Below are 12304 nucleotides of genomic sequence, written 5' to 3'. Positions count from 1 at the left end.
CATATTTCCCAAACAGATAAAGCGAAATGTATAGCTCATTTCTTTAGGAAATTTACTGCACTACAACTCTTTCTCAGATCATTTTGTTCTATCTAGCTAGGAAATATTATATTTTAAGCTTTTTCCAAACCCTTAAGTGACTTTATTAGCCCCGCCCTCCCCTACTGAAAATAAACTAAAAAAAACTCTCTGAGAGTTTTTTTACAAGTTCAACAAAAACCACAAAATCATTCTTTTCCGTGCCCTGACCAATTTTCGAGAGAGCTGCGACTCCTGACGTAGCTTCCCTGAAGCTTATTTTTCCTCCCTCTGTGCTCTATAATCCCAATTTCTCACCTCAAAATGTCATTCCCCTTGCAGTCTATTGAGATTTTTTTTCCGCATTAGTCCTATAGCCAGCCACCCTCTCACGGGCGTCCACTTCACATTTAAAACACAGCACCGTGTACATTTTCGTGAGCAGATTAATTATAATTCCTCTGTCCGTCGAAAAATGATATTATTTATAATTTGGAAGGTAGATTTTGAAGACTCCCCGAGGGGAGAAATGACACGAGAAAATGTGCAACGAAGGGGAGTAATTATGATATACTGAGAATAATTTCCCTCCCTTGGTTGTCATGGGGTGGAAAAAAATCACTTTGGACGTTCTAATGTGGTGGAGAGGTAGGAAATGAAATTAATTGATAAATTTTCCCCTGAATTAATCAAATAAATTGATAATAAAAAAAATCTTTTCACTTCAAAAAAAAAAGTTTATTTCAAAATTTATTATTTTCATAAATTTTATAAGAGATTAAATGTTTTATTATATTTTTCCCAACACCGTGATACATTTTTTTTTCAATATATTTTTTTTTATTAATATTGGTTCAGTATTTTTATATTTTTTTGTGTATTTTTTTCCACGCACATTAATACGTGATTCTTTTTATACAATTAATATTGTGTTTATTGTTTAAAACACTTAATATTCTACAACCTCTATACTTTGCACTAAAATAATGCGTCTTTTTCTATTATTCTAAACCCGTCAGTATTATATATTTTTTTTAGTTCCAATATATGTATATAACTTTTCGGGTGAATATTCTTTGCAATAAACAAAAAAACTTCTTCCATTAAACGACATCGAACAAAAAAACACTAAAAAAAAAAGTTTTATTATCCATCAAAGTTTTGCGAGTTTGGAAAAAAGGTTTCACACCAATCCTCTCTCTTCTTCGTTTTTCTCTCTATGATTCCACATCGCAATATTGATTGAAATAATGGAAAAAATTTCACTAATTCTATGCAAAGTATAGCTTGTATTTCTCCATCATCTCTCTATTCTTTCTCTCTCTCTCTTTTTTCATCTCTTTATTTCATTTCAATCTTCCACCTTAATCCATCCTCTTCCATCATATGAGTTTGTTTTGTTTTGCTATGGAAGAAGAATATGAGGATGGAAAACTCCGTGAGAAAAACAACTTTTACCCCCATTTTTCGCGCGTAAATGTGCTGCAAAACTTTTCTTATATATTATATCTTCCTCCTTTATCTTTTTTTTTCTTCTGGGTGCCTCACCTCAAATTATATAAATTAATTATCATCACAAGTCAGACCACAAATTGATGATTATTTTTTCGGGCCTCTCATTTTCCCCATCCACGACTTTTTTTTCATTTGACTTTTATGCCTCACACACCGGCCAATTCATTTAGTCACGTTGCGAGATTATTATTATTTTAACAGCAGAAAACACAGAGAAACCCGAATAGACAAAAAAAAACTTCTATAATGCGTATCCGGATTCTTTCGCAAACTGATCAAATCATCATGGGGGTTTATCAGTTATAGAAAACTTACTACCTAGGTAGGATATTATTTTCTTGATAATTTCATATACGATTTTGTTTATGATTTCAAACCCCTTAAAATATAATTATTAATAAAAAAAATGTTTTATATGTAAGAGAAAAGATATATAAAAATAAGGAAAAACGCAATAAAATCTGTTTCAATTTTTATTGAATTTCAACATTGATTTTCAATTTTATAGTAAGGCAAAATGATTAGGAGATTAGTTCCCTAACATGCCGTACAGGGGCACTGCTATCGAAACTGAATAAAAAATCATATTTTACGGCAAAATTATTGCAGGAAAATGAACAATAAAACATTCAATTTATATACCTTCTATGGCCAAAAATATTTAAAATCAAAGCTTTCGGCTTTTATCCCTCCGTATACTATGAGAGTTAGGTTACTGACCCCAGAGCTATATTTCGAATTATTGCGCCTTAGTTCTTAGAGGCATAGAACTAATCCTTCGGAAATAAGTTTCTTGATTATCTGAGAAGATTATGTAAAAATTTCAAGTAAATCCGACCACCAGAAAAAAAAGTTATTGACAAAAATTAAAGAAGAGGGAATTCAAAAATTGGTGTAACGGTCAAAATTATTCCCTTTTCTCTTCGCTTTGTCGCTCTTTGTCTCTTTCTAGACTATTCTAACCTCAAAAATTCATTTAAAAAATCCATTTAAAATTTATTTTTGTGTTATAAAATGGACAGGACTTCTTAGGGAGTACCAAGGGGTCTATTAAAGCTCATTTGACCGAAAGAATTTGCTTTTTTTTGCGAAAAGTTCTATGAAAGTATTTTGGTCACAATATACGGAGGGTTAAGGATTTTTAATTAGAATTTCAAACGCCCATAGTTAAATTCTAACAGGATCTATAATAAAAAATACTTTGAAAGAAATTAGAGCGTTCTTCTCAGAAGTAAGAAATTGTCTGTGATTGGCTGACAACAAAAACTTCAGTGTCTATTGATAGCATTAACACTTGGAGGACCCAACATATGGCACAACGCGGAGAATGAAATTGGTAATAACTACCAGCTGATAAAATATGCTCAATAATTAATTATTAATCAGTTTATTGAACGAGGATCAAAAGTTTCACTAATCTTTAATCTTCTTCAAGCATTTCTACACCTAATTACTAAACATTTAATTAAGAAAATCGTCACTGAAAAAAAATTGCGTAAAATCGATGCAAAATTGCCAATTAAAACGAATTTTTTAGCTAAAATTTAGCAAAAATTTATTATTGCGCCTAAATCATCACAAACTTTGATTCTTCAAGTAACTTTTTAGTCACTTCTGGCAATAAAATTAGTCCACATTAATTTATTTTCACCGAGGAAAAGTGAACAAGAATACTTTATTTGGGAAATATGGAGAAACATAACCTCAAAACCACGGCAAAAATGTATGGGATTTTGACTGGTAGTTATTACCAATTTGATCCTCCACGTTGGATTCTGACTTTGACCTAAATTATCTTCCAAAGAAAAGACTTTTCTCGAGATTTTCTTTCTGCTATCTTAAAGTAATTAAAATTCCCTACACATAGATGCTAAATTCATCGAGATAAGTCCAATAGATAATATTCTGTGACGGTGTTAAGTCAAACTCTGCTTTTCTACCTGATGGAGCTTCAGTGCAAAGTTGATTTGAATAGATCATAGAATTTATAGAAAAAAAAAGAAAAATATTGTTTCGTTAAAGTACTCAAAAACCATTAAATTCAACTGTGCTAAAACTTTTCTTTTTAATTTTTCCCATCAAAACTATCTTGTTGCGCCATCTATTGGGACAACTCAATCACTCTACTATACATTCCATTTAAATTACTATGATTTTTATCATTATGTCGCATTTAAGGCTTCACAATGAATGATGCATTTTTTTTCACTAAAAGCAATTCAAACAAATAAAAACAAACACTTTCACACAAAAAAAAAGTAATAAATAAAAATCTGATAAACCCCCTCGTGTGGTCTGATGTTTCTCATTTCCTTTAATTGATATTTATCTGATGCTTTAGCTTGCAATTCACGCTTGATTTGGCAAAAATTGACCACCAGCAGCAACCAAAAAAAACCCCTCACACTCCATTCCTTCCTCCCGTAAAGTTGTCTTCCTCTCTATGTCCATCCTTTCGTGGAATTTTGCTTATTACACACACTACGTACATAAATAACTCGATATATTATGTTACATTTCGCATATTGATTATTTTTTGTGTGTTTTGTGTGATTAGATTAATACAAATTTGTGTGATTTAATTTTACTTTTTTTCTTCATTTTAAATAATGCTTCGATTAATATAATATTTAAAGTTATTTATGTAGCGAGAGTTTCTCAATTTTTTATGTATCCATTAAAAGCACAAAATAAAAAATATTATTTTTTAACACTTCTTTGAATAGATATTTTTTTATCCCACACACTATAAGGGGTTACAGTAGTAAAGGAAAATTAAAAAAAGAAATACTTTTATTGATTTCTCGGGAATATTTCGCTTTGTTTTCCTTTGTTTTTGGACATAATTCTATATACTTCGCCACTGTTTAACATGTTTAAGGTGCCACACCGAATGGGGGATGACTTTTTTTTTCTTTCTGCTTAAAATATTCCTTTTTTGCTCTCTCTCTCTCCGCACCCTTGGAGTAAGTTTTTTTTTGTCCACAATGCGCGGAGAATTATTAACATGTATGACATGAAAATTAATAGAGACCGTGTACAAATTAATTCTCTTCTTTTGTAATTTACACGCAAATACCAAACAAATCTCTTTTTTTACGTTGATTTCATAAGAGGAGGGGGGGGGGGGGGGGGTGAGGATGAAAAGATTCCAAATAAAAAAAAGTATTAAAAAAAAGACTGCTGTCTTGAGAAATTTTCAACTAAAAGTCCTTTTGCACGTAACATTTTCTCTTTTTTTTTACTTTGTTGTGCATTCATTTTTTTGGGAGAAGAAAAGTGTGGGTGAGTGTTAAAAAATATATATAGTAGGAGTCACTTACTTTGGACACCGAGTCGGCATATCTAATATTTTTTCTTCAGCTCTTCTAGGACACAATAAAAGTCCCCCCACCTCGAGGGTCCTTCGACACGGAGCTTCTCTTTTTCTTTCCCTCCTTTTTCTTCCTCTCCTACTTCTTTGTCATTATCTTGAGATATTCAAGGGCATTGCGAGCTGATGCGACTTTAGCTTCATTCCGTGTCTTTCCGGATCCTTGGCAAACAGCCACCGGCAATGTGGACAGTTGTACCAAACACTGAAAGCAATCCGAATAGGTTTTCTCCTCAACCTCCACGTAAGTCACATCGAATTGGTGCTCCGAGGCAATCTCTTGCAACAATTGAACACAATTTATGTCCGGAGATGACAGACTCGCTGTAGCCTGTATGAGCAGAAAAGATCCCAGAAAAAAAGAAGAAAAAAAAATCTCATTCATATTATTTTTCAATTCACCACCCTGTGCTGCTAAAACGAAGGATATAGAGATACGAAAAAAAAATGTAAAATAAAATTAACCACCTGTAGTTTGCTCAGTGCCTTCCCGAATGTTGCTTTGAGACTCTTGTGGAATTGGGCCACTTTGAAGCTATGTTGGTTTGTTAGCGACGGAATGTGGGAATCTTTCAAATCCACATACCGATTGAGTTTCTGATTGATCTACAAAAAGAAAAACACACAGAGAGATTTTTTTTTGACTTAGAATCTTTCATTTAAAGGAATTTTTATTTAAACAGAAAATTTTTAATGTTTTTTTGGTGATCTTTCGTGGGTTTAAGGTGAAATGGAAAATTTTACTTTTCCTCCGGTGAGCGTCGGAAATGAAATCTCAGTTCAGAATTAAACGCACAATTCTGCCAGAGCTTTCGGCACAAGACAGTGCCTTCCTCAGTGGCTGTGAGGAGAGGAAAATTTATTACAATCAAATTTACAACAAAGAGAGGAAATATACTCAAAGAGAATGATGCTGGAGATGCTGTTCATCAAGAGAAACCTGGCCAATGTTGTGAACAGCCGAAGTGACATTGATCGACTTAGCAATGTTTATGCTGGACTTGTCAATGAATGACGGAGGGGAAAATGACAGTTGGCAGACTGGAAATTTAAATTTATTTTCCAGTGTTTTTAGTACACAACGTCCATGCATGTAGGGGAGAGCGGGGTTAAAAAAGTCACTTAAGGGTTTAGAAAAGGCTCAAAATATCATATTTCCCAAATAGATAAAGCGAAATGTTTAGCTCATTTCTTTAGGAAATTTACTGCCCTACAACTCTTTCTCAGATCATTTTGTTCTATCTAGCTAGGAAATATGATATTTTAGGCTTTTTCTAAACCCTTAAGTGACTTTTTTAACCCCGCTCTCCCCTACAGTTGCGCCCCTGAAGTCTCTGCTGGACGACAATTTTTCAATTACGCTGTAATTTTTCTTGATTTTTCCCGAGTTTTTCTTGCATTTTCTTAAAAGTTTTTGTATTTTTGTATTCTACTCAGGTTGCCCTCTCCATGTTAGTATGCCTTCTGCAAGAAACTATTTGACGATGTTCAGAAATTGGTTGCACATGATGTAAGAGTTTTGAATGTTTGTTTTTCTGTATATTTCCTCTCTTTGTTGTAAATTTGATTGTAATAAATTTTCCTCTCCTCACAGCCACTGAGGAAGGCACTGTCTTGTGCCGAAAGCTCTGGCAGAATTGCGCGTTTAATTCTGAACTGAGATTTCATTTCCGACGCTCACCGGAGGAAAAGTAAAATTTTCCATTTCACCTTCAACATTTCGTGGGTTTATTTGAATTTAATTTATTTTAATTTTTTCATTAATGTGTGTTTCTCTTTGCAGAGTCAATCAAAAACTTCTTTTTTTTTTTCAGTTCAAAAGTTACGTTAAAAAACCAACAGAAAGACACCAAGGAGTGATCAAGTTTAAATTGAATTTACGAAACAAAAATCAAAGGGAAGAAAATGAAACAGTGGTGGTCGTAAAAATAGAAACAACCACTCAACGCTCTCTTAATAAAAAAAAAGCAAATATATAGTCAAAAAGAAAGGAAAAGAAAATAGAAAGAACAAACCTCCTCGCTTGCTTCCTCATCTGCTTTGTGAATTGACGCTCATGCGGCAGCCCCACCTCCATCTCCGTTTCGTAAGTCGGGGGTGGCCAGCGACGAGCCATGCACATCTCCTGGAGCCACCCGATGGGATTCCCCATGACCTTATCGTCAAAGCTACTGGGCGTCAAAAAGAAAGGAAAAGAAAATAGAAAGAACAAACCTCCTCGCTTGCTTCCTCATCGATGACCTGATTGAGCTGCGTGGCATCTGGGGGATTATCCTGCAGTCTCGTCCACATCTTGTGGGCTGCAATGCGCTTGGCAATCTTCTTGCTCTTCCCCTGCCCCACTTCGCGGTATTTGAGTACCGTGCATGCGATTGTGAATTGACGCTCATGCGGCAGCCCCACCTCCATCTCCGTTTCGTAAGTCGGGGGTGGCCAGCGACGAGCCATGCACATCTCCTGGAGCCACCCGATGGGATTCCCCATGACCTTATCGTCAAAGCTACTGGGCCCCAGCGTTGACTCGAGCGCCGCCTCCATTTGCTCCCCAGCCAGCGTCGATTGCCCAGTCAGCTTGTCGATTAGCGCCTTGGCGGCAGCATGCTTCGCCTCCTTCTTCGAGCGTCCAGCACCCATCGCATCCTTATCATTGAATGAGACACGATAGCGAAATGTTGGCTCGTGGATGGCCCCCTCAATTTGCACCAATTCATACGTCGGTGTTATACCGCGACGACTCAGCAGCTCCTGCAGAATCGACACGGGTGTCTTCATCGGCATGTACGAGATCTCCTGCTGAAAGAAAGTTTTTTTTTCAATTAATTAATTCAAGTTAAAAAAATAAACAAATATATTTTTTCATTTTAAATTTATTTTTGCGTGAAATGTTGTGTGAATCAATATAAACTCCAACCACAAGAGCAAATATATGAATAAATTAACAACAAGAGTTTATGGATTTTATTTAAATTATTGAGCAAATCAATATTAATACATTTGGGAATATTTGCTCTATATAATTGCAATGCGTTTTACTCAAATTATTGCACTCATGGAAATTAAATAATAATTAAATTAATTAATATTTGAATGATTGGAAATTTTATACAAAAACACCATTTTAATTTTAAATATTTTCATAACAAAATAAAAATTGTAATTAAAAGTAAAAAGTATTAAGCAGTGAGTATCAACGCAGAGTACTGAGTGGCAATGCAAACTTGTGGGTATTACCTTACTTTATTAAAAGAAATAAATGTTTAAATAAATCATTAAAGGACAAAAAAATAGTAGGGAACGTGGCCCAATTCGGACCATCGCCCAATTGCGACCTCCCCTTTTTCTCGTAAATGACGAAATATTATAAAATTAGTTTCACTACATTATGAAGATATTATAGTAAGGTAATGTTAGCGCCTAAAATAAATTAATTTGGTACACAACAGGACGAATTAAAAATCAAAATTCATTTTCAGCACTTGGCCGACATTTTCTGATTTTAGAAACGAAGTTGATATGAGTTTTTTTCCCACTATTATGTCTCATATTATGCCGCGTTTCTGTAGCTTAGGGGGTCTAGTTTATTACTTGATTTACAATTTTTCGAAAGATTTTAGGTATATTAAATAATTAAGTGAAAATGTTATACATGCAGAATGGTCTAATTGCGACCCCCAAAATGTTTCAATTCGGACCGTCTATTTCCACCATTCACCACGGTAAAGCAGTCGCGCATGCGTGTAGTGGTGTGGAAGTGTCTCTCTCACACAGACCGCGCTGTGTTTTGATTTCGGGAAAATCAATATTTTTTCACGTTTCTTGAAAGTTTTTTCGCAGTGAAAATGTTCCTACAGCCAAAGGGGAGTGCAGTTAGTGTAATTTACGCATTCCTCAGAAGAATTTTCGTGGATTTTCTGGGAATTACGTCAGTGAGTGCGCAATTGTCGGTGTGTGTGAAAGTGTGTGTAGTCACCTCAAGGGCGAAATGTCAAAACAAATGTGGGGAAAAATGAAAATAAATTCTTGATTTTCCGGCTTTTCCGTGTATTTCATGGCAGTTTTCCTATTTATAGTAGTGATAAAAGTGATCTACTAGTAAAAAACCCACAAATTACGGCAAAAAAGGGGGTCGCATTTAGAACACTCGGGGGGTCGCAATTAGAACACCGTGGTGAAAAAGTGCAATTTTAGCAACTTTTTTTAATTCCATTATTACTCAGAACAGGTAAGAGTTAGAATGTTTGCATCTATAGAACAAAGTTAGCCTATTAAATGACCTTTCCAATGGTACCAAACTTGGAAAGATTTAATTAATTTTAATATGACTTTTTTCAATCCTTCTGAAACAGAATTTAGGGGGTCGCAATTGGGCCACGTTCCCCTAAAAATTAATTAGAACTTTTTTTTTTATTGAAAATCAAGAATTAAATAGATTCTTTATAAATAACAAAAGGATGTTACAACCTCAAATAATATGAAGCATTTTCACTTGTTTTTGAGCAAAATGTATAAGAAATTTCCCGCACAATCTATTCCTGAGAAACATTTTAATTTTTTTTATTAATAAATTGATTTCGATTCTAAACTGAAATTAAGCTAATTAAATGTAGTTTCAAGTGCAGGTAGTTTGTAAGTTCATCCTATTTTCTGGTTGCCGTTGACTGCTTCTTCATGAAAAGTATCTGTTTCTCGGAGTATGTCATCTCCCGATAAATTAATTCCCAAATATAGGGCCATATTCAGCGACCAAGAAATCCTTGGAATCTTGATTTATACTGAAATTTCAAGCGAATTTCAAGGATTTCTTGGTCGCTGAATTAGACTTATATTAGGTATAAATTGAACTAACTGAAATAATTTCTGATTAAAATCATTTTCAAAGGGCTGTTCATAATCTAATTTCTTGTCTAAATGACTTTATTAATCTATATAATAAAGAAAGGCCTGTTTGTTGGTAATCGTCGTTCCGACTTTTCTATACAAATCCACACCGTTTATCCGATCGCGATGAAATTTGGTACAGAGGCCCCTTATAACAGGCCGTTTCAGATGGCCGTATTCATTTCCCCCCCAAAGCCCCCCTTCAGGTAGCCCCCATAGAGATTTCATGCAGTTTTTGCAAATTTTTGAATTTGGCGCCTAAAGTATTGTATGAAATTGATTTCCTCTTTTTGCAAATTTTTTTCCGGGATTGATAAGTGGTCATAATCTACCTTTAAACCATCAAAATTTATTTTCTCATTAAAATTTGCGCGAAGCGCAACAATTCCCCGCGAAGCGGGGCGAGGTAAATTGGAGCGAAGCGACAATTTACCTCGTTTTTATTAATGAACGACGTTTCAATGATTATTATTAGCTCCTTCATCAGGCATGTGAAGAATTGGCAAATCACAGCACTTTTTTTAAACGATAATAATATGAAAAAAGTTTTTATTTATTCACGCCCTAAAACTATTTTGCATTATTTATTATATACATTGTTTTTCATTAAAATCTATTTGGAAATAATTGTTGAATTTTGTTTATTAATTTAAGGTATTAATTTGCACTGTAAATTACCACAAATAAAGTTTTAACACAGAATTTTTTTTTCATTTTTCTCTCTTTTATAAATTGAATAAAATTGAACATTTGTTTTTATTTTTACGATTTACAGCAACGTTTTAGATTTTTTTTTTAAATTTCTCATTAAATTTTATTTAACAGAATTTATGAACTTGACCACGGTGTATGGCTTGTGTGGGAGGAGGTGTGAGAGTAATTAAAGCAAAGAAAATATATAAAATCAATTTGCTAGCAATCTTTAGCTTTTTCTCGCGTGATTTGAAAATTCTGGCCTTCATCCGCTTAGGCCTTCATTGAGAAATTAGGCCTCCAAGGAGATTCCCGGAAAGCCTTGAAGATAATCAAACATTTCCGGGCTTTCCGGGGAGATTTGTAACAACAAATCATTGTGAAAAAAAGATTAAATTAATACAGATTACTTACATTCTTGAGTGCATCCTCAATTGACAATGGCTCCGTTGGAGCAGCTGCCGGGGGCTGCACATTCCGGGGGAATCCTTTGCCCTTGCGACGCTGCGAGAAGGTTGAAATCTGATCCTCCTTGTGCGCCGTCGGAGGAGTATCGTTGAGGGTCAAATCACTAATTCCCATTACGGATGGTGCAATATCAGAATTCTTCATTGTTTTCTCTGCAAGAGGACACCGGGAGAAAATGCTAAATTAACAATTTTCATTTGAAGATGAATTGAGGGCATCGCTGAAGTGCCGCCATTTGCCCATACAATTACAAATATACAATTTTCACCCCATTTCCCACAATTTCCCCGCAGACTTACAGCGTAGATGGAAACTCTGGCTCTTTAATTAAACAAATACAAACACTTTTCTGCACAAAAACACAAACTTTTACGACTTTTTTGCCTTTTTCAAGGAAGAAAAATCCCAATTTGACAGCCGAACTGCTGAAAAAAATCTGACAACTCTGTCAGAAAAATGTCAATTTTATGAGAATTTTCAGAATTTTATTGAATAAATAGAAAATTATGGAATAAAACAGAGATTATGCAGCTGGAACGAAATGCTCATAGTAGTTCCGGGTGTAGTCCATCATGAGATCCTGCATTGCAGCTGGGACGAAATTGGGATTGCCCTGACCACCTTCAATTGTTCCATTCGCCGTGAAGCGCATAAAACTTGCCACCGTCGTTTCCGGCGGAAGTACGGCATTATCCTCAATCATGCAGCAATCCTTGAGGACACATCGCCTCCCAATCACCACGTTCTTCCCAATGTGAACGTAGGAGCCGATGGAAGCAGCTGAAACGACAGAACCTTCGCCCACGAAGACATGATCTCCGATGTGGATGGGAAAGAAGGCAACTCTGGGCAGGAAAAAGCCTCAAATTAGAGGAAGATTGTTTTTGGGGGAATAAAGAATACCTACCCTTTACTGAATTGCTTGTACGGTGGCCGGATGACAGCATCTTTGCTGATTATGCAGTACCTTCCTGTTCTAACGTTTGCCAAGTCTCCCCGGATGATTGCTCCACTCTGGACAATCACCTTCCCATTCAGGACAATATTCTGTGATCCACACAAAACAGTCTGTCGACTAACCTGCAGAAATACAAGAATCTCTTAAGGAATCTTCAGAAGCAGGATCCTCCCAAATTACCTTATTTCCTGAAGCCTGAAAATAGAGGAAATTCAGTTAGAATTGAGGAAATAAAAATTGTTTCTGATCCTCACATACCGTCTCCACATATTCCTCCTTATTGTAGTAATTGTCTGGAGTTTCCATGGCCAGGAAAAGCAGCTGAAAAACAATAGGAAATATTCCGAGCACTTTGGAGACTTTTCTTGTGATGACAGCACGTTGAAAAAATTCTCCAAACT

At 35.1% G+C, this 12304-nt stretch overlaps 2 protein-coding genes across 6 annotated transcripts; both read right to left on the bottom strand.

Annotated features, from left to right (window-relative positions):
- Window positions 1-4101: 4101 nt before the first annotated feature.
- Window positions 4102-11393, bottom strand: LOC129790304 (interferon-inducible double-stranded RNA-dependent protein kinase activator A homolog). Of its 5 annotated transcripts, XR_008750546.1 has the most exons (6): window positions 11245-11393; window positions 10892-11097; window positions 7121-7699; window positions 5375-5512; window positions 4857-5237; window positions 4102-4623 (listed from the first exon to the last, which is right to left on the bottom strand). XR_008750546.1 is itself a non-coding variant. In XM_055827760.1 (5 exons), the coding sequence occupies exons 2-5, from the start codon at window positions 11087-11089 to the stop codon at window positions 4986-4988; spliced, it is 1167 nt and encodes a 388-aa protein (XP_055683735.1). In that variant the 5' UTR covers window positions 11090-11097; window positions 11245-11393; the 3' UTR covers window positions 4102-4985. The 5 variants fall into 5 exon arrangements, 4 of the variants coding, with proteins under 4 accessions (XP_055683735.1, XP_055683737.1, XP_055683738.1 ...); XM_055827760.1 differs by having other exon boundaries at window positions 4102-5237; XM_055827762.1 differs by having other exon boundaries at window positions 4102-5237; window positions 7121-7696; window positions 11245-11392.
- An 11-nt stretch (window positions 11394-11404) lies between these two features.
- On the bottom strand, window positions 11405-12290 carry LOC129790368 (dynactin subunit 5). Its single transcript, XM_055827850.1, has 4 exons — window positions 12162-12290; window positions 12084-12098; window positions 11853-12025; window positions 11405-11790 (listed from the first exon to the last, which is right to left on the bottom strand). The coding sequence occupies exons 1-4, from the start codon at window positions 12207-12209 to the stop codon at window positions 11469-11471; spliced, it is 558 nt and encodes a 185-aa protein (XP_055683825.1). The 5' UTR covers window positions 12210-12290; the 3' UTR covers window positions 11405-11468.
- Window positions 12291-12304: the final 14 nt, after the last annotated feature.

Source organism: Lutzomyia longipalpis, chromosome 2 (assembly GCF_024334085.1).
Source record: "Lutzomyia longipalpis isolate SR_M1_2022 chromosome 2, ASM2433408v1".
Classification (NCBI taxonomy): domain Eukaryota; kingdom Metazoa; phylum Arthropoda; class Insecta; order Diptera; family Psychodidae; genus Lutzomyia; species Lutzomyia longipalpis.
Note: the sequence above shows the minus strand (reverse complement) of the source record. Positions and strands in the feature narration are given on the sequence as shown.

Coding starts and splice junctions, on each gene's coding strand:
- LOC129790304 (XM_055827760.1), bottom strand. CDS start 11,089: ATGAAGAATTCTGATATTGCACCATCCGTAATGGGAATTAGTGATTTG. Junction 5,513..7,120: donor ATGAGGAAGCAAGCGAGGAG/GTTTGTTCTTTC, acceptor TTCTTTTTGTAG/ATCAATCAGAAACTCAATCG. Junction 5,238..5,374: donor AGGCACTGAGCAAACTACAG/GTGGTTAATTTT, acceptor CTGCTCATACAG/GCTACAGCGAGTCTGTCATC.
- LOC129790368 (XM_055827850.1), bottom strand. CDS start 12,209: ATGGAAACTCCAGACAATTACTACAATAAGGAGGAATATGTGGAGACG. Junction 11,791..11,852: donor TACAAGCAATTCAGTAAAGG/GTAGGTATTCTT, acceptor TTTCCTGCCCAG/AGTTGCCTTCTTTCCCATCC.